Raw genomic sequence first — 23,266 nt, 5'->3', positions numbered from 1 at the left:
GGAAAGAGTCAGCCATGGTCTGATCTATAGTCCTTTTGAGGAAATCCTTGTCCAAGTGAGCCAGTAGACAAGGGATTGACTATTTCTTAGGACGCTTTCAGTGTGATAGAGGTAGCAGAGGAATGGGACTGAGATGAATGTTTATCTGGCTTCTCTAGAAGGGATTTTGGCCTGAATTCTTGGTGTAGGTGTAAAAATGAAGTTAGCGTTGTTTATTTTATATCCAGTATTTATTGGTTTTGTCGTCAAAATAAACATAGTGTTAAAAATAAAATCTATCTTGTGTCTCTCTAACCATTATTTCCACATTTAATACTCCTCTGACTAATCATTAAGTGTGAAATTTGATATTTCTGATACTTTTACATACACACACACACACACACTTTAAACATACTTAAACATACCCTGGCTGCTGGTCACTTTTCCTCCTCTTAGTTTGGACATCTTTGCATATCATTGCTTTTTTTTTTTTTTTTTTTTGCGGTACGCGGGCTTCTCACTGTTGTGGCATCTCTCGTTGCGGAGCACAGGCTCCAGATGCGCAGACTCAGCGGCCATGGCTCACAGGCCCAGCCGCTCCGCGGCATGTGGGATCCTCCCGGACCGGGGCACAAACCCGTTTTCCCCTGCATCAGCAGGTGGACTCTCAACCACTGTGCCACCAGGGAAACCCCTCCATATTATTTCTTACAGATCAACCTCATTCTTTCTCATGGCTGCATAATTCCATAGTATAGATTTATAATATCTTAGCCAAACTAGGGGACATTTAAATTGTTGCCTTGTCCATACATCCTTTCATTCTTCTTGGGGGTATACTGGTAGGGTAAATTTCTGTAAGTGGAATTGCTGGATCAAAGAACCTACACATCTTAAATTAATAAATAGGGCCATACTACCATCCAAAAAAAGATTATGCCAGTGTATACTCCCATAAACAATATATGAAGTTTTTTTCTTTCCTAACACTATAGATTATTCGTCTTTTAAATCTAGCCTAAGATTTTTTTTTTTTTTGCCGTACGCGGGCCTCTCACTGTTGTGGCCTCTCCCGTTGCACAGCACAGGCTCCGGACACACAGGCTCAGCGGCCATGGCTCACGGGCCCAGCCGCTCCGCGGCATGTGCAATCTTCCCAGACCGGGGCACGAACCCGTGTCCCCTGCATCGGCAGGCAGACTCTCAACCACGGCGCCACCAGAGAAGCCCCTAACCTAAGATTTTGCTACCCTGAGAGTATAAAACAAAAACAAACAGTAGCTAATTATTTTAATGTGACGGGTTTACCATTTAAGTCCCTTTCTAGATGGAAAGCAATTTCATTTTGATAAGCAAAAGACTATTCCTAAAATATGTTAAAGCTAATACATTTTAAAAGTATACTTGGTAAATGTATGTAAAATATTGATGAAGTGTTGTATATTTTTTGAATATCTTATAGAAAGAGCCATATTAAAACATGGAAGTCACTCACATTTTTGAAATGATTTTTATGCTTTACAAAGGGATTTAGCATAGTATATCTTTAACAAACAGACCATTTTAATTGGCTTTAAAATTTTTATTCATATTTCTAAATTTTCTGGTATTAGATTTTTACTCATTTTTCAGAGCAATACAAAACAGCTATCTGTAATGTATAAATAGTTCTTATATTGGTAATCCTTACTTTATGCTGCCTTGGATTATAAAAAATAATTCTTGCTCATTGATGGCTAAATTTGACCTGTATTTCACTTGCACAATTTTAATTAAGCCATTTATTAGTTTAGGTTTCATTTTCTCTTTAGTGTCCTATTTTTTTCAAGTGGGCCACCTAGTGGCAAATTGGGAATGAAGGCTATCAAATAGCACATAGTAAAATTGTTTCCTTAGTACACCTATAAAAAGTGAGGTTTTCTGTATTATTGAATATAGCAGATGTTTCAGTTGGTATGTTGTATATATGTGGATAAATTTATAGAGGCTACCTTACATAGATACAAATATATATAAATATATATATATATTTATTATTATTATTATTTTTTTGCGTTATGCGGGCCTCTCACTGTTGTGGCCTCTCCCGTTGCGGAGCACAGGCTCCGGACGCGCAGGCTCAGCGGCCATGGCTCACGGGACCAGCCGCTCCGCAGCATGTGGGATCCTCCCGTACTGGGGCACGAACCTGTGTCCCCTGCATCGGCAGGCGGACTCTCAACCACTGCGCCACCAGAGAAGCCCTATATTTTTAATTATTAAGTATAAGCTAATGTAGGTAATATCATTGGGAAAATAAATTTCTTTCCTTATATATAATGTACACATTTTGCATTATATGAAAATTCAATAAGAATGGCTTAGGTTTTAGAAGAACAACAAAAAAATATTTGATTCAAAATAAATCAGACTTTCAAGATGTAAGACTTTTGTTAAACCTGAACATGTAGAATCAATATTTGGTAAGAAAGACCCTCAGTATGCTTGTGCATGTAGAATTCTAGAAAGAGCACAGACTTTGAAGCGAGACCTGGGTTGAAATCTTGACTCTGCTAATTAAGCAGGTAACTTTGAGCAAGTAACTTAACCTCTCTGAGCCTTATCTCTATAAAGAAATAGTATTTACCAGGCAAGCTATCATGTTGATTAACAATGCTATTTCTGAAGAAGCTGGCACAAATAAATGAATAATAATAATAGCTGCTGTTTACTGTGTTTATTGACATCTTATGTATAAAATGTTAATGATACCTACCTAGTAGAAAAGTTATGATTAAATAATAACATACATATATAAAATGTCTAACAATGCATTTAACTTATTGTAGATATTTGAAAATATTAATTATATAAATATATATTGTTCAGCACTTTTTGTGTTTGTTTACATAGGGTCACTTAGAGATAAAGATTTGTAAGAAAGAGGCAGACAGAGGAGTAGTGGAAAGAGTACTGTGCCAGGGAGTTCCAGGACTTAGGTTTCAGTCATAACTCTGACATTAACTTCATACTTCCTTTAAGAAATCATTGTTGTTAAACACATAGACTTGGAGTTGGGTCTTTTCTTATCTTAGTGTTTTGTAGCTCAGTGTAATGTATAAAATGGAACCTCTGAATCTATCCCCATGCAATCGTTATCCTCATTACCAAAGATCAACCTCAAGATTACCCTCATTCCCATTCAGACGCTTGTTTAATCCTAAACATGTTACATTTTACACATACACACACATACTTTTCCCGTACTCAAAAAGTAATGAGACATAGAAGGTCAACAGGGAGGTGTATAGTTACCTCTGTGGTACAGGGGTGCTAGTGGTCTGTATTAATCTTCAATTATTTTTGCCATTTGTCAGTTGTACCATGTTGGAATTAATCTTTCTAATTCTGTGGAACACCAGTGATTTGTGACTGTATGCTGTTTGTCAAATCCTTATCTTACAGCAAATACTTGTAGAGATCATAGGTAAATTCTGTTTTATGTAGTAAATCATTGTAATGAGGTTATAAATTTTAATTTTTAAAAAATAAGCATTAGATGTAAGTGCATAATTAAATGAAGCAAGTTGCCTTCATCTAGGTTATACTTATGCATGCATGACTGTTGACAAGCTTTGAGATGGAATGAATTTATGTGAAAAGAAAAATAATGGAGATTTATAGAAAACTGAGGTGAGCTTCATTTAAAAGTGGTATAGCTACATAAAATGTTTCATACTATACTTGTTTCCCTCCAATAAATAGACACTTTGTTTTTCTAGTCTATATCCAGTAGACATTTCTGTCTTTTTGCTGATTCTAATGCTTTTTAAATTACTGGATAAAGGGGAAGAAATACAAGTAGCAGCTTTTCTTTTTCAGTATTATAGACCTGATTTAATGGGTAGAGGTTGCTTATAATTAGCATTAGTTATTTACATGTAAATGAATGCTTATAAAGGTCTTGAAAATCATTGGTTCTCTGACTTGAAGAAAGATTATTTCTTTAAACAGCAGGCTAGTCATGACAAACTGTGAATTGATAGTGTATGAGTTAATGAGGTTTTACTGATGAAAATGATCTGTAAATATCTAATAAAAATTATAAAGTGTATTACTGTATATTCTAACATAAAACCATTTTATGGCATATTTCTATATCCTTTCCCTGTAGATTTCAGAAGTTGATTGCAAAGATGCCCTAGAAATGATCTGTAACTTAGAATCTGAGGGTGATGAAAAAAATGCTCTTGTCTTATGTACTGCATTTTTATCACGTCAGCTTCAACAAGGAGATATGTACTGTGCTTGGTGAGTTGATTTTATTTTGAAAGGAGAAGTTTGTTCAATAAGATTACAGGATAGGTTGTGCAGATAGCTTAAGAACATATTTTTTAAAATCTTTTTAGTGTTACAAAGACAAAAAGCTTATTTTCAGATATTACATGCTGTGCAAACTGATTATCAAGTAGTTCATATTATAACTTTAAAAACTTTATGTTAAGGACCACACAACTCCTTAGTATACCAGCAATGATCAATTATGATTAATTTTTAAATGTTGGAAGATGAAAGAAGGGCTTATGTCTAATGCCACAATAAAAATTTTTTCAGATATGTAATCAACCTCTGATTTAATGTGTATATTTTTGCTCTGCATATTGCAGACTTTTTTACTACATAACTAGCTGCTAGTCATTTATGTATAGAAATATAGTTCATTTCTGTGAGGTATCATTCTACTTCACTAACTTCATGGTACATTTCCTAGTGGGCAAACCTGTTATATATAATCCTTTGGGAGGATACAGCTAACAGAGATGATGACTTCAGTTAACTCAAAAAACTTAAGATCAACTGTCTTAAGTTAGTGTTAGCTAAAACTGACAATTTATCTGGTCAGTCGACAGCATTATTAGTCTTCAGTGTTGTGTTGGTATTGTGGAAAAACAAAAGAAAATTTAGTTTACAACGTTCTGATATTTAAGGATATTTACCAAGTGACACACGTCATATAAGTGAATATAGAACAGGCAAGCTAAATAAATGGTTGTATAATCAAAAAGACTAAAGTTTATAATTGTAAAGGTTTTCTGAACAGTTGAGCTCAGTTATGAAGGAAAAATTGTATATGCAATACAGAGAAGATTGATATAAAAGGCCGGTAGAAGGATTCTGAAGGGAGAATAAATAACATGTATTTATTGAGGACAAGTAGGTTTTCTATATAACAAATATTAATGATGACTAAGAAATTAATGTGTTATATTGGTTTACAAAAGGCATCAAAGTCTGGGTTTTATATGAAAAGCAAAAGCAGTCTATTAAAAGCCCTTAGTAGAAGGGGGCAAAATAGAAGTTTATGTTCAAGAAACACTGTTTAAGACTAACAGTTGAGAATGGATTGGAGCCTGAACAATGAGGGCGAGTTGGGGGTAGGAAGTGGCCATACAGGGAATTGAGCTGAGATAGGAAAATCAACTAGAAAGCCAGTAAATAGTCCAGCTGGGAAGTTACGAAGTTTTCCTGTGGATGTGGGGTGGGGTGAGAGAAATGTTGAAGATAACAGTCTTGAGGATAGTAAAAAGCAGAGGCTGATAGATAGGGTCAATGATAATGATGCATTAAATTAGAAGAAGGGTGAACTGGAAAGAATGTTAATCATCTTTTTCATATATTGAGTTTCAGGTTTCAAAAGAGATCAAAGTGGGGAGGTCTTATAAAGAACTAGAAAGGTGGAAGTGGTCAAGACTGGAGAGAGATTTTTGAAGTCCTCAATATGAAGGTTAAAATCCAGTAAATGAGCAAGTTATTCAGGTGGATGGTGAAAAGGGCACAGTTGCTAGGAGTGGAATCTGAGGAACTAATAGGAAAGGCCTGTATGGAAGAGAATACTTGAGAGGGGAAGTTGAAGCCAGGAAGAAGATTTTTGTGGAAGTTAACTATGGAGGACAGAAGAGAAATAGGACAATAGGTAAAAGGGAGGAAAATTCATCAGTTCAGTAGGATTACTTTCTAAGAAAATACAGTGTAATTGCATTTGAAATAAATTTCAAAGTTTATTTTTCAAAGTTTCTTTTATTTTTTCACTGCTGTGGCACAGATTAGTTATTTTCTTCTGGGTTCTGTGTCATCCTTGATTCTTAACATTATCTAATAATTTAAATTTAAGTTAGAAGATAAAAATTAAATGCTTTTTAAAAATCATTATGCCATTGAAGCTTTTTATATATACACACACATTTTGCACTTTCTTATTACTTTAAAGTTCAGATGTGGCCCAAAGTTACCATTTGTATAACTTGTTTAAATGTCAGATGCTTTCCTAGTAAAAGGTAGTGAGTGCTTCTCTGAGATTCAGAAATCTTAATCAGTAAAATAAGTCATATCTTGATTTTTATTTAATAAGTCTTTAGAAATTGAGGTTTTTTTCTTTTAAACCTCATTCCACATATAGAATTGGAATCTGTAACCAGTTTTAATTTCACATGTAATTACGAGCCTGACATGTTCATGATTTTACGTGATAGCTCCAGCTTACTTTTTTACTTTTTTTTTTTTTAAGGGAACTCACTCTCTTTTGGAGTAAATTACAGCAAAGAGTAGAACCATCTATACAAGTGTACCTAGAAAGATGTCGTCAACTTTCTTTGTTAACCAAGACGGTATATCACATTTTCTTCCTGATTAAAGTTATTAATTCAGAGGTAAGAACGATCAAGGTATCTTATCTTAATTTCAAATATATAAATTACCTTTAATAAAAGACTTTATTATTTTGGCACCTCTTCCAGTGATTTTTGTTTATTTCATTTAGTGCTTTGAACATTGATTTTCTTATTAGTCCTTGATGATACTTGATACAGAGAAACTTAAAAATGCAAATGAGAGCCAGGGGCTTGCTCTTAGCCTGGAGAAAAGCAATATATATAATACTTGCATTTTATCATTCCACAATTTTTACTGCTAGGTGTTATACTATTTTGATAATTGGCTCTATAGAAATTTAGAAAGTGTAAAGAGAAATATAGAGATAGCTTCCTTTGCTAGCAGTCTGGCAGATTACGGTATCTAAAAATCCTTCTTCTACAAAAGACCCAAAAATACTTGATAAAATAAAACAAACATTGTTCTTAATGTATAGCAGCTGAGATTGCAAGAATATTGGGGAAATCCCTAGGCTCAAAAAGAAGAGAAACCTAAAAACTGGAGTAGAAATTTGAGCTGATGCTAGGGTTCTCCTACCCTGGTGAGGATTGGGGTATGTTACTAAGGGGTTTGAGTTTTTATATCCACACAGGGATAAGACAAGAGATGGGATCTTGGGCCCTTTCAAGTTGGGGATTTAGAACTGAATTCTGTGCTCCCCTCCTTCCCTCCACCAACTTTTGAAATACTATGATTTCATTGAAAAGTGGACTAGAAAAATATTATACTGTGTAACACAGGTGATGATAGGGAACCATGTGCATGTCCGACTGGACTGTGGGTCAGAGGACGGAAATGTTTTCCCTAATAAATTGTAACCATAGGTCTGCCCTCACACGATTTGGGGTCCACATTTACCCTGTCGTATAACCAGGAATCCCCACACCAGGTGAGTGTCAGGGAGGAAGACCTTTTCCTCTCCCTTTTCTTCTTAGTTATGTTGGCTGATCTAAGAATTAAACTGACAGAGGACAGATTAACAAGAGAAGATCAGGCAAAAGTTTAATAACATGTATACATGGGAGAGACCCAGGAAAACTGAGTAACTTGTCAAAATGGCCGAAACTCTCACCTTAAATACCATCTTCAGCTAAAGACAAGAGGATGTTGGGTGTAGTGGTTTAGGGCTTCAGAGGGGAGGAAGGCAATTCACGTGAAGATGGAAAAGCAGTGTTTGGTAAACCAATGGTGTGCCGGGCCATGCAGAGACTATCAGACATGGTGGACTCTGATCTCCAGGCCCTGCAGAGTTTCTCCCCACCACCCCTAGCCCATATTCTTTGCAGAGATCTCTGGTGACAGCTCTATTCCAGAACAGGCCCTCTGTCTAAATTCTTTTAGGCAGTAACAAGTAGGGGTGGCGGGTAACAGGAAGAACTTCCTTAGTCTTCTGTTTCTTAAAAGTAATCAGCCTAACATAATCCTCAGGTCAAAGAGACACATTTGGTGGTGACAGATTTTGCTCCCTTACATAAGTAGTATTTAAGAAGGTAAGGATGGAGTCCTGGGCTGGTAATGCCTGGGATCCCTGGCAGAAGCAAATGAAGAACTGCTTTGGAGGGACATACCTTCAGTACAGGATTCTTAGATAAAACCCTTCTTAAGATGGGTTCACCATCAAGATTTACAAAACAGAGAACAGTCTGCCATGAGGGAATTTTAGAAGAGAGAACTAACAATAGCGTTAAACATACAAGGATAAAAACGATAAATTACATATATTTAAAGACATAAATAAGTTAACCATCAAGCTCTATTAAACATATGAAACAGTCTGACATGAATGAATTTCAGTAGACAGAATGATAGAATTATTTGCCTAATACTTTAAATAATACAGTTATCAGATAAATTATAAAATACATATATTTAAAGATATAAAATAAGGGATTGAAGTATGAGAGGTCCTATAAAAATGACCAAGCAGATTTTAAAAAGAGTCAAAAGAACTTTTAGAAATACAAAAACATAGTCGTAGAAATGAAAACACTTAATAGTTGGATTAAACAGTAGATTAGACACAATTCAAAAGGGAAGTGATGAGCAGAGATTGCGTGTTTCCATTTATCTATTAGCAAAAATCAGAATCCAACTTTTACAAAATTAATTTTTCTTATAGTAACCCTTGTAAGATGCACTTGGTTTCCCCTTTAAATGTACACGGAAGTCACTTTCCAAAGTTGCTAGCACTGCATGGAATGGTATGCCAGACAGGTCTTAGGAATCCTTGAAAACCGGGATGTAATATGATAAGAAGTATTTTTAATTAATGTATAATTTTGTTTTTGAAAGTAGAAACCAAAAGACATTCTTATTCTTTTTAAAAAATATCTTTTAAGATCTATAGCTGGTCAGTAAATCTTATATGTATCTTTGCTATTCTTCTCCTGAAATAATTTCTCTTCATTTTCAGGAGTAAAGAACAGGACTGAGTCCTTCTGCTTTCCAGTTTTTATCAACCTTAACTCATCCTACTTTTTCATTTTACATGTCGTAGCGCTGCAGTTAAAAAATAAACTTAACAATAAGTTTCTATGTAATTTTAAAATATAGGTTGTGCCACTACTTTATATCTAACTTAAAGAGCAGCATGGCAAAGTAGATGGAACTTGAAACTAGAAGCCAGACAAACTGGGTATAAATCTTGACTTGTTGACCACCTGGTAACCTTAATCACTTTGGATTTCATTTCTTAATCCGTGGAATTGAGGAGGTTAGGTAACAGGGACTCTCCTCCCTCAACCTTACATCCTGCTCACAAGGACACCTTGTTGGAGAGGGAGGAAAAATCTTGGACAAGAGCTACACTGTCCATTATGGTAGCCATCAGACACTTATGGCTAGTTAATCTAAGTAAAATATAAAATTCCGTTTTTCAGTTACAGTAGCCACATTGTAGGTGCTCAGTAGCTCCATGTGACTAGTGGCTACCATACTGAACAGCACAGGTGAAGAACATGTCCATCACTGCAGACAGTTCTGTTGAGTAGTGCTTTTCTAGAGAGACTTTGGGCTCAGAAGTAAAGCACATAAAAAAGCACTTAAAGTGTGAATAGCTTGGGAAAGTTGTCCAGGGGAGCAGGATAATGTGCAGTGTGGTAATTGCTCTGCCCCAAAATCTTGTTTCCCATTGCATAAAATGTCTCCCTTTGTTTTTATTTTCTGAAATCTGACCAAACAGAGGTTTTATCTTAAAAGTAGAATCATAGATGATTATTGTTTTAGGACTATGAAAGAGACCTTAAAGTTATGTTGTAGTGACTGCGTTCTAGTGTAACTCCTCATTTTTTTACATGATGAAATTTAGCCTCAAGGTTGATGATTTGGGTTAACTGGTGCCCCCCCTTTTCTCCCCAAAACTCCAGGAGTTGTTGAAAATTATTGCCCAGCTGCTCACATATTACCTAAAATAATTGTTTCCTTCTTAAACTCTATTTGAGATTTGCAAAGGAAATGGAGCAGATAGCTTGGTTCATCATTTTATTTATGCTTTTTCCTAGACCCCTGAAGTCCGAGTGTTGAAAACTATAGCCCTGCCCTTAAGGATCTCATATCTGTTGATGGAGACACACTAACAGTTGCAGTGTAATATGGGTCTTTCAAATATAGAGGGATATCAAGACTCCTGAGAGGGAGAGCACATTGCTGAGCATAGTGCCTGGTGTAAAGTAGGTGCTGATTGAATAAAAGAAGAGGGCCCTCTAACCCACTGGTCTGTTTAGACTCTCAGATAGTGATGGCCAAACAAAGCTGGAGAGGGAGAGTGTTCCTAGTAACAGAAAAAGAATGAAAGGTAGTGTAAAGAAAATACTGTTTTCTCCTCTATTCACTACTCACTGAATACTTCCTGATGACCAAGTGTGTGGAGATTTTTTCCATACCAGGTAATCCTCTGATTCTCCAGACCCCAGCTGGGTGTCGTACAATTTAACTCAATTCTGACACTGTTCACCTAGAGATAGCATAGAATCCGTAGGTTAAGGGCTCAGTCTTATAAGACTGCCCTCCTCCCCCAACATCGGCTACCAGTCTTGAATCCAGGGTGTCACCTGTGCTTCTGACCAACTGGCTATAAATCAGAGGTTTCCACAACTTTCTGGTCAGATTTCATTAATTTACTAGAGTGGCTCACAAGAACTCAGGAAGACAGTTTACCAGCTAGATTACTGGTGTATTTTGAAAGGATTCAACTCAGGAAAAGCCAGATGGTAGAGATGTACAGGGCAAGGTATGGGGGAGAGAGTGAGCTACTCTCCCCCACCTCTACTTGTTCACAAACCCAGAAGCTCCCTGAACCGAGTTCTTTTTTGTTTGTTTGTTTTTGTTTTGTTGTTTTGTTTTTCGCGGTACGCGGGCCTGTCACTGTTGTGGCCTTTCCCGTTGCGGAGCACAGGCTCCAGACGCGCAGGCTCAGCAGCCATGGCTCACGGGCCCAGCTGCTCCGCGGCATGTGGGATCTTCCCGGACCGGGGCACGAACCCGCATCCCCTGCATCGGCAGGCGGACTCTCAACCACTGCGCCACCAGGGTAGCCCCTGCACCGACTTCTTTATGGGCTTTTATGGAGGCTTCTTTGGCCATTGGTAATAGATTCAGCCTCCATCCTCTCTCTCCTCCTTGGAGGGGAGGGGGACTGAAAGTTTCAACCCTCTGATCACAGGTTGGTTCCCCTGACAACCCCCAGCCTGTGGTTATCTAGGGGCTTTCAGAAATCATCTCATTAATAAACTCCAGTGTGATTGAAAAGGCCTTATTATAAATAACCAAAAAACACTCATTTCACCTATTTCAAAAGCTGGGAACAAAAGATGCCCCAATAGCTGTTATTACTTAGGAAATTACAAAGGTTTTAGGAGCCATGTAGGAACTGGGGGGGGGGGGGGGAGACCAAAATATATATTTCTTAGCAGTATATTACAATATCACAAGTTGTATCAAGACATGAGAGAATGGCGTAGTTGGGGAACTACAGTTCACATTGCCTGGAGTGTAGGCTGTTTGGATAGGGAAAAGATAAAACATGAGGCTAGACCAGATGAGGCATAGGTCAGACTGTGAGGGTCCTTTTGTATTCATTCCATGCTAAGAAGTTTATATTTAATTCTGAAAGACATGGGTAATAACCATTTAAGAATTTTAAAGCAGGGTAAGCCATGATGCTGTGGGTGGATAGGGAAGGGCTGAATGGGATGTTCATGGGGAAGGAATATCAGCATGTAAGCCTTGGGTAGCTTTGGGTCAAGGATACTGGGCAGCCAGAGGAAAGGAATAGAAAAGGGAGACACCAAAGATAAAACCTTGCATTTTTCAGAAGATTGCCTGCTGTGTGCCAGTGCTAGAGAGGGGGATGAGTCTCTATTCCTTCTCTGAATGGATTTCACTTAGGTTTCTGCTCCTGTGACTCATAAATTCAAGCTGGTGCTATCAGTACTTTTATTAACTGATATTATTAAGTAGGTTTTTATGGGCTAATTACTTGTTTAATCACATTGTACTTATGGGAAATTGTGTATTCAAACTCAACTCTTAAAAAAAACAGTTGTTACATAACCAGTTTATGATCTGAATATTACCTATAAACTTAATTTTCAAACAGACACACACAAAGATGAAAACTCAGAAGAATAAAAATTTTGACATAGTTTGTTTTGTTAGCCTTGTTTCTTAAGGTTTCAAATGTATTTATAACATTAAGATGGCCAGTTAGCATCTCAGCCTCTTTCACTCACTTTCCTTTTGGCCCACAAATCTAAGCTTCTGTTTTAGTAAAATATTTTATTTCCTTCTTAACCTGTAAAAATACAGATCCTCTCAGCTTTCTTGGACCTTTTTTGACTTTCTTGCCCTTTGATCTTACGTCACACATATTTCATTCCCATGAATGTGACCACATCTTGTGACTGGCTTATTTTTCATATATTTGTTCTCTTTTAGCCTTGTAAAACCCATTTTTATCTCTTCATTACATGTATCTTTCACATGAGTCTTACCTTTATTACTGCTATATTATAATAATAGTTCAAGATGCTAATTCAAAAGGAAAAAAGTTTATTGTGTCTCCTGCTACTCCTAATTCTTAAGATGGTCCAGGAACTTCCCTGGTGGTCCAGTGGTTAAGACTTCGCCTTCCAATGCAGGGGGTGTGGGTTCGATCCCTGGTCAGGGAGCTAAGATCCCACATGCCTCACAGCCAAAAAACCAAAACACAAAACAGAAGAAATATTGTAACAAATTCAATAAAGACTTTAAAAATGGTCCACATCAAAAATAATCTTAAAAAAAAAAAAAAGATGGTCCAGCCATGAGGTAGCTGATTTGGCATTCAAATTTATGATAGAACTAGAATTCCCAATATTAAGGAACAGATAACTTTATTCTCTTAAATGTGAAAATCTCCTTTCATTACTAACGAGTTAGGAATTATGGGGACATTCTCAGTTTTGTAATTGGACTAAGGGTTTTGTTTCAGAAGGATTGTAAATATAAGCTTAGGAAATGAAATTTGTGATAAATTTAATGACATTTATTGATCACTTAATGTGTGCCAGACATAATACTAAACTATACCAACTACTTTAGATACACAATATCTATTAATGCTCACAGCAGTTTCATGAAGTTTGTGTTGTTTTCATCTCTCTTTTATATTGTGATATGAAAGGTCAGAGAAGTTAAATAATGTCCAAGTTTGCCTAGCCGTTAGATGATTTTATACTCATGTCTTAGCTCCCAACGTTTATGCTTTTTCTGCTATTCTCTACAGCTCATTACACACATAGACACACACACACACACAGCTACAATGCTTTGGAAGGGGGTATCTGCATATATTGGCTATTGCAAAATTTGAGAAAAGCAAACATCAGTTTTAAAATTACTAAATTCACAAATCTGTTGATGAGTGTAAATTAAGATAACATTTCTTACTTGCTTTTTCACAGACTGAAGGGGCTGGACTTGCCACTTGTATAGAACTATGTGTAAAAGCTCTTCGCCTGGAATCTACAGAAAATACTGAAGTGAAAATATCTATTTGCAAGACCATTTCATGCTTGTTGCCTGATGATCTGGAAGTTAAACGTGCTTGTCAACTGAGTGAATTTCTTATTGAGCCTACGGTAGATGCATATTATGCTGTGGAAATGTTGTATAACCAACCAGACCAGAAATACGATGAAGAGAATCTTCCAATACCAAATTCTCTACGCTGTGAGCTCTTACTTGTATTGAAAACTCAGTGGCCCTTTGATCCAGAATTCTGGGATTGGAAAACCTTAAAACGACAATGTCTTGCATTAATGGGAGAAGAAGCATCCATTGTGTCTTCAATAGATGAACTAAATGACAGTGAGGTTTATGAGAAAGTAGCAGACTATCAGGAAGAGAGTAAAGAAACTTCCATGAATGGTGGAATTGGTGCTAATTCTGGCCTTCTTAGAGACATTTGTGATGAAAAGCAGAAAAAGAGAGAGATAAAACAATTAAGAGAGAGGGGATTTATATCTGCTAGGTTCAGGAACTGGCAAGCCTACATGCAGTATTGTGTGCTATGTGACAAAGAATTCCTTGGTCATCGAATAGTACGACATGCTCAAAAACATTACAAAGATGGGATTTACAGTTGCCCCATATGTGCAAAGAACTTTAATTCTAAAGAAACTTTTGTCCCTCATGTCACATTGCATGTTAAACAATCTAGTAAAGAGAGACTAGCAGCTATGAAACCATTAAGGAGGTTGGGAAGGCCTCCTAAGATCACAACTACCAACGAGAATCAGAAGACTAATGCTGTGGCCAAGCAGGAACAGCGGCCTATCAAGAAGAATAGTCTCTACTCAACAGACTTCATAGTGTTTAATGATAATGATGGTTCAGATGATGAAACTGATGACAAAGACAAATCTTATGAGCCAGAGGTGATCCCAGTCCAGAAACCAGTACCTGTTAATGAATTCAATTGCCCTGTAACTTTTTGTAAAAAGGGCTTTAAGTACTTTAAAAATTTAATTGCTCATGTAAAGGGACATAAGGATAATGAAGATGCCAAGCGCTTTCTTGAAATGCAAAGCAAAAAAGTTATTTGCCAGTACTGTAGACGGCATTTTGTAAGTGTTACTCATCTCAATGATCACTTACAAATGCACTGTGGCAGTAAACCATATATCTGTATACAAATGAAATGTAAGGCCGGTTTTAATAGTTACGCAGAGCTCTTAACCCACCGAAAGGAACATCAAGTCTTTAGAGCAAAGTGCATGTTTCCTAAATGTGGCAGAATTTTTTCAGAAGCTTATTTACTATATGATCATGAAGCACAACATTATAATACCTATACTTGTAAGTTCACAGGTTGTGGTAAAGTTTATCGTTCTCAGAGTGAACTAGAAAAGCATCTGGATGATCACAGTACTCCTGAAAAAGTGCTGCCTCCTGAAGACCAACTTAATTCTTCTGGAGATTCTGTTCAGCCTTCCAGAGTGAATCAGAACGCAGAAGGGAACACTAAGAAAGAAGGATCTGTGCTTCCTTCAGAAAATAACATGGAAAACACCTTCCCAGCAGATAGAAGTGGTGCTTGGGATAAAAGCAAGGCAGAATCACCTGTGACCAAACAAGACCAGATTTCTGCTTCAGAGCTCAAGCAAGCTGATGGACCATTGCCAAATGGTTTGGAAAACCCTGCCCCTGTTCCTCTGCTTCAGGCCAGTGAGGTAGCTGTGTCCATTAAGGTATCCCTCAATCAGGGGATCGAGGATAACTTTGGAAAGCAAGAAAACTCAGCTGTGCAAGGCACTGGTGAATCACTGGTCACAAACTTACATACACCAGTTGAAGATCCTTGTAATGATTTGTGTCATACAGGTTTCCAAGAGAGAAAAGAACAGGCTTGTTTTAATGAAGCCCAGATTACTCAGAATTCTTTAGTAGATTCGGAAGCCCTCAAAATAGATGACCTTACTCCACAAAACTTAGAAAGACAAGTGAACAACCTGATGACCTTTTCTGTGCAAAATCAGGCAGGATTTCAAAACAATTTACCAACTGCCAAGTTTGAATGTGGAGGTAATGTTAAAACATCGTCCAATCTTTATAATTTACCTCTGAAGACATTAGAAAGTATCACATTTGTTCCACCACAGCCCAACCTCAGTAATTCTTTAGGAACTCCATCAGTGCCTCCAAAAGCACCAGTTCAGAAATTCAGTTGCCAGGTTGAGGGATGTACTCGAACCTATAACTCTTCACAGAGTATTGGGAAACACATGAAGACAGCACACCCCGACCAGTATGCAGCATTCAAAATGCAACGCAAAAGCAAAAGGGGTCAGAAAGCTAACAACTTAAATACACCAAATAATGGAAAGTTTGTTTATTTTTTGCCATCACAGGTGAGCAGCTCTAATAATGCATTTTTTACACCACAGACCAAAGCCAATGGGAATCCTACTTGTTCTAATCAGTTGCAGCATGTCTCACCTTCCATTTTCCCAGCTCATTTAGCAAATGTGTCAGCTCCACTCTTGCCCTCAGTGGAAAGTGTCATAAATCCAAATATACCTTCTCAGGATAAAAATGAACAAGGTGGTGGTATGTTATGTTCCCAAATGGAAAATTTATCTAGTACTACCTTGCCAGCACAAATGGAAGATCTAACCAAAACAGTTCTGCCTTTGAATATCGACAGTGGCTCAGATCCTTTCCTTCCGTTACCTGCAGAAAGTAGTTCAATGTCTCTCTTCCCTTCACCAGCAGATAGTGGGACTAATTCTGTTTTTTCCCAGCTGGAAAATAATACAAATCATTTTTCCTCACAGATCGAAGGGAACACTAATTCCTCTTTTCTAAAGGGAGGTAATGGTGAGAATGCAATTTTTCCTTCACAAGTCAATGTTGGAAATGACTTCAGTGGCACCAGTGCCCAACAGTCTGCACTGGAAAAAGTGAAAAAAGACCGTGGGCAGGGCCCAAATGGGAAGGAAAGAAAACCCAAGCACAACAAAAGGGCTAAGTGGCCGGCAATTATCAGAGACGGGAAATTTATCTGCAGCAGGTGTTACAGGGCTTTCACTAACCCCAGATCTCTGGGTGGACACTTGTCTAAGCGATCTTACTGTAAACCACTGGATGGGGCAGAAATTGCTCAAGAACTTCTGCAGAGTAACGGGCAGCCTTCTCTTCTTGCCAGTATGATTCTCTCCACAAATGCAGTAAACTCGCAGCAGCCGCAGCAGCCTACCTTCAGTCCAGGAGCATGTTTTAAAGATCCATCATTCCTGCAACTTCTTGCTGCTGAAAATCGCTCCTCAGCATTTTTACCAAATACATTTCCTCGGAGTGGTGTGACTAACTTTAATACAAGTGTTAGTCAAGAGGGAAGCGAAATTATTAAACAGGCTTTGGAAACTGCCGGCATTCCCAGTACATTTGAGGGTGCCGATGTGCTCTCTCATGTTCCCCCAGGTTGTGTCTCAGACCCAGCACCAGTAAATGCAACAGTGATGCCAAATCCACCTGTGCCACCCCTGCTGCAGACTGTATGCCATGCAAACCCCCTGCTGACAGACCAGACTAGGACACCAAACTCCAAAACTTCCTCCATTGAGGAATGCAACAGTTTGCCTGTTTTTCCAGCAAATGACTTACTACTGAAGACTGTTGAAAATGGTCTGTGCTCTAGTTCATTCCCTAATTCTAGTGGGCCATCACAAAATTTTATCAGTAACAGTTCACGAGTTTCCGTTATAAGTGGTCCTCAGAACACAAGGTCTAGTCATTTAAATAAAAAGGGAAACAGTGCTTCTAAGAGAAGAAAGAAAGTTGCTCCTCCACTAATTGCCCCTAATGCTCCCCAAAACTTGGTAACAAGTGACCTAACGGCAATGGGACTTATAGCAAAGAGGATTGAGATACCAACTACTAACCTTCATTCAACTGTAATTCCTAATTGTGAACCTCAGGGTTTGGTGGAAAATCTAACACAGAAATTAAATAATGTTGACAATCAGTTGTTTATAACTGATGTGAAAGAAAACTTTAAAACCAGTCTTGAGTCCCATACAGTGTTAGCTCCCTTAACATTAAAAACTGAAAATGGTGATTCCCAAATGATGGCTTTGAATTCATGCACACCTTCAATAAATTCTGATTTGCAGATTTCTGAAGACAATGTTATACAAAACTTTGAAAAGACTCTTGAAATTATTAAAAGTGCTATGAATTCTCAAATACTTGAGGTAAAAAGTGGATCTCAGGGTATTGGTGAAACATCGCAGAATGCTCAAATAAATTATAACATTCAGCTTCCTTCAGTAAACACTGTACAAAATAACAAATTATCCGATTCTTCTCAGTTTTCTTCCTTCATAGGTGTCATGCCGACAAAAAGTAACATTCCTCAGCCTGAAATATTACATAAGGAGGATCAAGTACAGGAGATTTTAGAAGGCTTACAGAAATTAAAATTAGAAAACGACCTGTCCTCTCCAGCACCCCAGTGTGTACTGATAAATACGTCAGTGACACTGACTCCCACTCCTGTTAAACCAATTCCAAATGTCACACTTGTTCAGCCAGTTTCTGAAATGATAAGCAACATTCAGTTTAATGACAGAGTTAATAAACCCTTTGTGTGTCAAAACCAAGGCTGTAATTACAGTGCTATGACAAAAGATGCACTGTTTAAGCACTATGGTAAAATTCATCAGTACACTCCGGAGATGATTCTTGAAATTAAGAAGAATCAGTTGAAATTTGCTCCATTTAAATGTGTAGTACCTACATGTACAAAGACATTTACGAGAAATTCGAATCTCCGGGCACACTGTCAGTTGGTACATCATTTTACAACAGAAGAAATGGTAAAGTTAAAAATAAAAAGGCCTTATGGAAGAAAATCTCAGAGTGAAAATTCGTCAGCCCCACGAATTACACAAGTAAAAAGACAGCTAGCTATGACAGAGGAAAATAAAAGGGAATTCCAGCCTGCTTTAGAATTGGGTACAATGAAGGAAAATACCCTCAGTAATATAGCAGTGATCCCAGAAAAACAACTTCTAGAAAAAAAAAGTCCTGATAAAACAGAAAGTTCTTCACAAGTGATGACCGTTACTTCAGAACAATGTAATACAAATTCTCTCACAAATGTACAAACCAAAGGACGGAAAGTTAGGAGACATAAAAAAGAAAAGGAGGAGAGAAAACGCAAGAAGCCAGTTTCTCAATCTCTTGAGTTTCCCACAAGATACAGTCCCTACAGACCTTATCGATGTGTTCATCAGGGTTGCTTTGCTGCCTTTACAATACAGCAAAACTTAATTCTGCATTACCAGGCTGTACACAAATCAGATCTACCTGCATTTTCTGCAGAGGTTGAAGAGGAAAGCGAAGCTGGTAAAGACAGTGAAGAAATTGAAACTAAACAGACTGTGAAAGAATTTCGATGTCAGGTGAGTGACTGCTCTCGAATTTTCCAAGCAATTACTGGCCTAATACAACACTACATGAAACTTCACGAGATGTCTCCTGAGGAAATTGAAAGTATGACTGCTTCGGTGGATGTTGGGAAATTTCCATGTGATCAGTCAGAGTGTAAATCTTCATTTACCACATATTTGAACTATGTTGTTCATCTTGAGGCAGATCATGGAATTGGGGCAAGGGGAAGTAAAACTGAGGAAGATGGCATATACAAGTGTGACTGTGAAGGCTGTGACCGAATATATGCGACCCGGTCCAATCTCCTCCGACACATTTTTAATAAGCATAATGACAAACATAAAGCTCATCTGATTCGGCCAAGAAGATTAACACCTGGTCAGGAAAACATATCAAGCAAGGCAAACCAAGATAAGACAAAGTCTAAACACCGGGGGACAAAATACAGATCTGGAAGGGAAGGAACCAAAATGCCTAAGACCAAACGAAAGAAAAAAAATAATTTGGAAAACAAGACTGCAAAGATTGTGCAGATTGAAGAAAATAAGCCTTATTCTCTGAAACGTGGGAAGCATGTATATTCTATAAAGGCTAGAAATGATGCCTTATCTGAGTGTACGAGCAGATTTGTCACCCAGTATCCATGTATGATAAAGGGGTGTACGTCAGTCGTTACAAGTGAAAGCAATATAATTAGACACTATAAATGCCATAAATTATCTAAGGCATTTACATCACAACACCGCAATCTCCTCATTGTCTTCAAACGGTGTTGCAACTCACAATTAAAGGAAACTTCTGAGCAAGAAGTTGAAAAGAGTGATGTGAAAGATTCTGACACGGGTATATCAGAGAGCAGTGATAACTCAAGAACAACTGTAGTTCCACAGAAGGAAGTTGAAAAAAATGAAAAAGATGAAGTGGATGAGCTAACAGAATTATTTATTACCAAATTAATAAATGAAGACAACACAAGTGTGGAGACCCAAGCTCAGACCTCTTCAAATGTTAGTAAAGACTTTCAGGAAGATAACCCCTGCCAGTCAGAAAAACAAAAAGCAAGTAATTTGAAGAGAGTTAATAAAGAAAAAAATGTCTCCCAAAATAAAAAGAGGAAAGTTGAAAAAGCCGAACCAGCACCGGCAGTTGAGTTCAGTAGTATGCACAAGGAAGAAGAAACCGCTGTTGCAATACAAACCACTGAGGAGCATCCTGCCTCTTTTGACTGGAGCTCATTTAAACCAATGGGATTCGAAGTATCATTTCTGAAGTTTCTTGAGGAGTCTGCAGTGAAGCAGAAGAAAAATACTGACAAAGACCATCCAAATAGTGGGAATAAAAAAGGATCCCATTCAAATGCAAGAAAAAATGTTGACAAGACTGCTGTGACTAGTGGAAATCATATATGTTCTTGTAAAGAAAGTGAAACCTTTGTACAGTTTGCCAATCCATCACAGCTTCAGTGCAGTGATAATGTAAAAATTGTTTTAGACAAGACTCTTAAAAATTGCACTGAGCTTGTCTTAAAGCAACTTCAGGAAATGAAACCTACCGTCAGTCTGAAAAAACTTGAAGTGCATTCAAATGATCCAGATGTGTCTGTTATGAAAGAAATCAGTATGGGCAAAGCCACGGGGAGAGGGCAGAACTGATAACTCATGTGCTATTAATACATTATTTACAGTTTTATTTTAAATAGGAAGCCATCAAGCATGCTAGAATTGTGTAACCTTTTTCTTTTTCTTTTGTTGTTGCTGACATGAATTAACCTGGCCAAAAGAGAAAAAAAAGAAAAGGAAAAAAAATGAACATGACATTTGTCATGTAAAACTTTTTTTTATCCCTATGGGACTTGAGTAACAGAATCAATATTTCAGTTACTGTAAATAGTCGAGCTAAACCTCAAATTTCTATCAGCCAGTTGCCCTTTCCATGAACTAAACTGAATTATCTGTGTGATTGATATGTTTCACCGGGTCACTGCTCATGTGTAACAGTACTCTGTAGATACCTTTTTTGTATATATTTATTATTGTAAATCATTTGCTGCCACCAGCAGTGTGTAAGTCTAAACTATTAAATGACACATTTATATTTGGAATTTTAATTTTTAACTAAGTGATCAAGTTTTTAAAACTGTTCTTTTATTGTTTTAAATTAAGAATTTTTTTAACTAAAACTAGAAACTCTGCCATAGTTCATTGATTTTTACATAAAACATTTATTTACAAGACTATCTCAAAAAATTACTTTTCACAAAGTAGGCACGTTATATCAACACCTTGCTCTGCTTTGTAAATTTACCCTCCAGGATTTTTTGGGTGGTACTCATGTGAAATTAAAGCAGATTCTTTAGCAATTTCCTATAGCTGCAGTTTTCTTTTCAGTGCTTCTAATTGGATATAGTTACTATGATTCCATGAAATATAATGGAAATGTGAATAAAGAATTTACTACATCAAAGATTTTAAACATTTGGTATTTAAAAAAAAAATCCTTTGTGAATGTGATAGAAACTAGTAGTGTGGAGCAGTGTAAATATTTGAGGTGGTGATTTGTGAAGTAGCCCAGTATTGCCTTAAATAAAATCACATTTCATTTCTTGTTTTATACATGTGATCTTATAAAGGTTTTGGGGTTTTATTTGTTCGTTTTTTTTCCCCCATTTTCTGAGATTTATAGATTGGTGTATAGCTTTAAACTGTATAAACTTTTGTGGAAAGATTTTTTTAAACATTTTTATAAATCTAAAAATTGGTATCATCAAAGTGAGCCCATCTTGTGTTTATAAAATGCAAGAGTCCTTAAACATTTATAATTACATAGATGAAACACTTTCTATAAGGAAGTTGGATGTTTTGATTTTACTGTTTATAGATGTTAGATTGTACAGATTTGTCTGTATTTTCCCACCATATCTAATGATACTTTTTTCATTAGGTTGGTCTTCCAGAGCAGTATTAGTTGTTACAATTGATTATTTTGGTTATTCAGTATATAGTTAGCTCTTATAGATTAGCTTTATTCACCATATTTATACTGTGGATTTACGGCCAGAGATAGAGGTTATTTCAGGAGAGTTTATTACCTTCCTTTGAATTCCAATTAAAATCAGTACTGGAAACAAAAGAAAACATCCTTTCAAATTTACTTTTGTTTCTGTTTGCCATAAATAGTAGCATTGATTTTTGACTTTGTTATAAACCAGTTGCGTTCACAATATTATTAGCCTGAGATATTGATGATATTGTGATATGAAATTGTGTATATTCCCTGTGCAACATCAGACTTGCAGGAAAAATGAAGCACTTAACATTAACTGAAATTGCTGGTACTCTGAATAAATAAGCATGGTCAAGGAGTGAATTATTTTCTTTTGGAAAATATTTTTTTAAGTTTTATTATTAAAGTATTATAGTTTTATTTTTAGGGCCGAATGGGTTATATTGAATAGTTGGTTTCACCTCCTTAAGGTTTATTACCAATATGCATAAAACTTGACGTATTAAAATCCCTATCCTTTGGTAAGCCCACTGTTATTTATTAAAATAAAAGTTGTTCTTATGGGTGATTAATACATGTTTTTTTCTAAATTAATAATAACTTTGAGTCATTTTAATATTAAATTTTTGTTAACAACTGAATGTTTCCGTACAGTTTTCTTAGAAGTTGACCTAGATCTTAAAAGGTAGGCATTTGGCAAACTGCCCTGTATAGTACAGCAGTAAGTAGGTTTATTTCTGATGAATGTAGTGATGAGCCTGTTAAGGGAAAATGCCAGTGTACTGGGGCTTTTCTTTTGCTCATTAGCTTAAGAAAATTAACCACTAGAACTTCTGTAATTGTTCTCCTACATGTTGGGGGTGGGGTGGGGCGGGCAGTTTGCCAACATTGAGTTAATTTTTTTTATATTCCAGGTACTGTATGCTAAAAGTAATTATGGAATAGTGGGCTTTTTAGCATGGAACAGAAGAATCAAATTATGGTATAAAATAATGAATTTATAGAACAACAGCATGTTGGTAAAATTTGATACAGAATGTAATGCCTAAGTATTAAAAAAGTATCAAAAAGTATATATTTTTCATGGTATAATTTTCCTCAATCTCTTGTCTTTGAGATATTTTCTTCCTACAGTGTAAAGTTGCTTAAGTTTTCATTT

General features: G+C 36.7%; 1 protein-coding gene across 2 annotated transcripts in view; it reads left to right on the top strand.

Moving 5' to 3' along the window:
* ZNF292 (zinc finger protein 292) overlaps window positions 1-22,969 on the top strand; it is an 87,617-nt gene extending 64,648 nt beyond the window's left edge. Inside the window, exons 1-4 of one of the 2 annotated variants that reach the window (XM_060030253.1) lie at window positions 2,270-3,654; window positions 4,136-4,272; window positions 6,527-6,668; window positions 13,611-22,969. In XM_060030253.1, the coding sequence (XP_059886236.1) occupies window positions 4,169-4,272; window positions 6,527-6,668; window positions 13,611-20,756 (7,392 nt within the window). In that variant the 5' untranslated portion in view covers window positions 2,270-3,654; window positions 4,136-4,168 and the 3' untranslated portion in view covers window positions 20,757-22,969. Of the gene's footprint in view, window positions 1-2,269; window positions 3,655-4,135; window positions 4,273-6,526; window positions 6,669-13,610 lie in introns of those variants that run through there. The other variant, XM_060030252.1, reaches the window with a different exon arrangement.
* The last annotated feature ends 297 nt before the right edge of the window (window positions 22,970-23,266 follow it).

This window comes from Delphinus delphis, chromosome 14 (assembly GCF_949987515.2).
Source record: "Delphinus delphis chromosome 14, mDelDel1.2, whole genome shotgun sequence".
Taxonomy (NCBI): domain Eukaryota; kingdom Metazoa; phylum Chordata; class Mammalia; order Artiodactyla; family Delphinidae; genus Delphinus; species Delphinus delphis.
The sequence above is the reverse complement of the archived record's forward strand: the minus strand, read 5'-3'. Positions and strand labels throughout refer to the sequence as shown.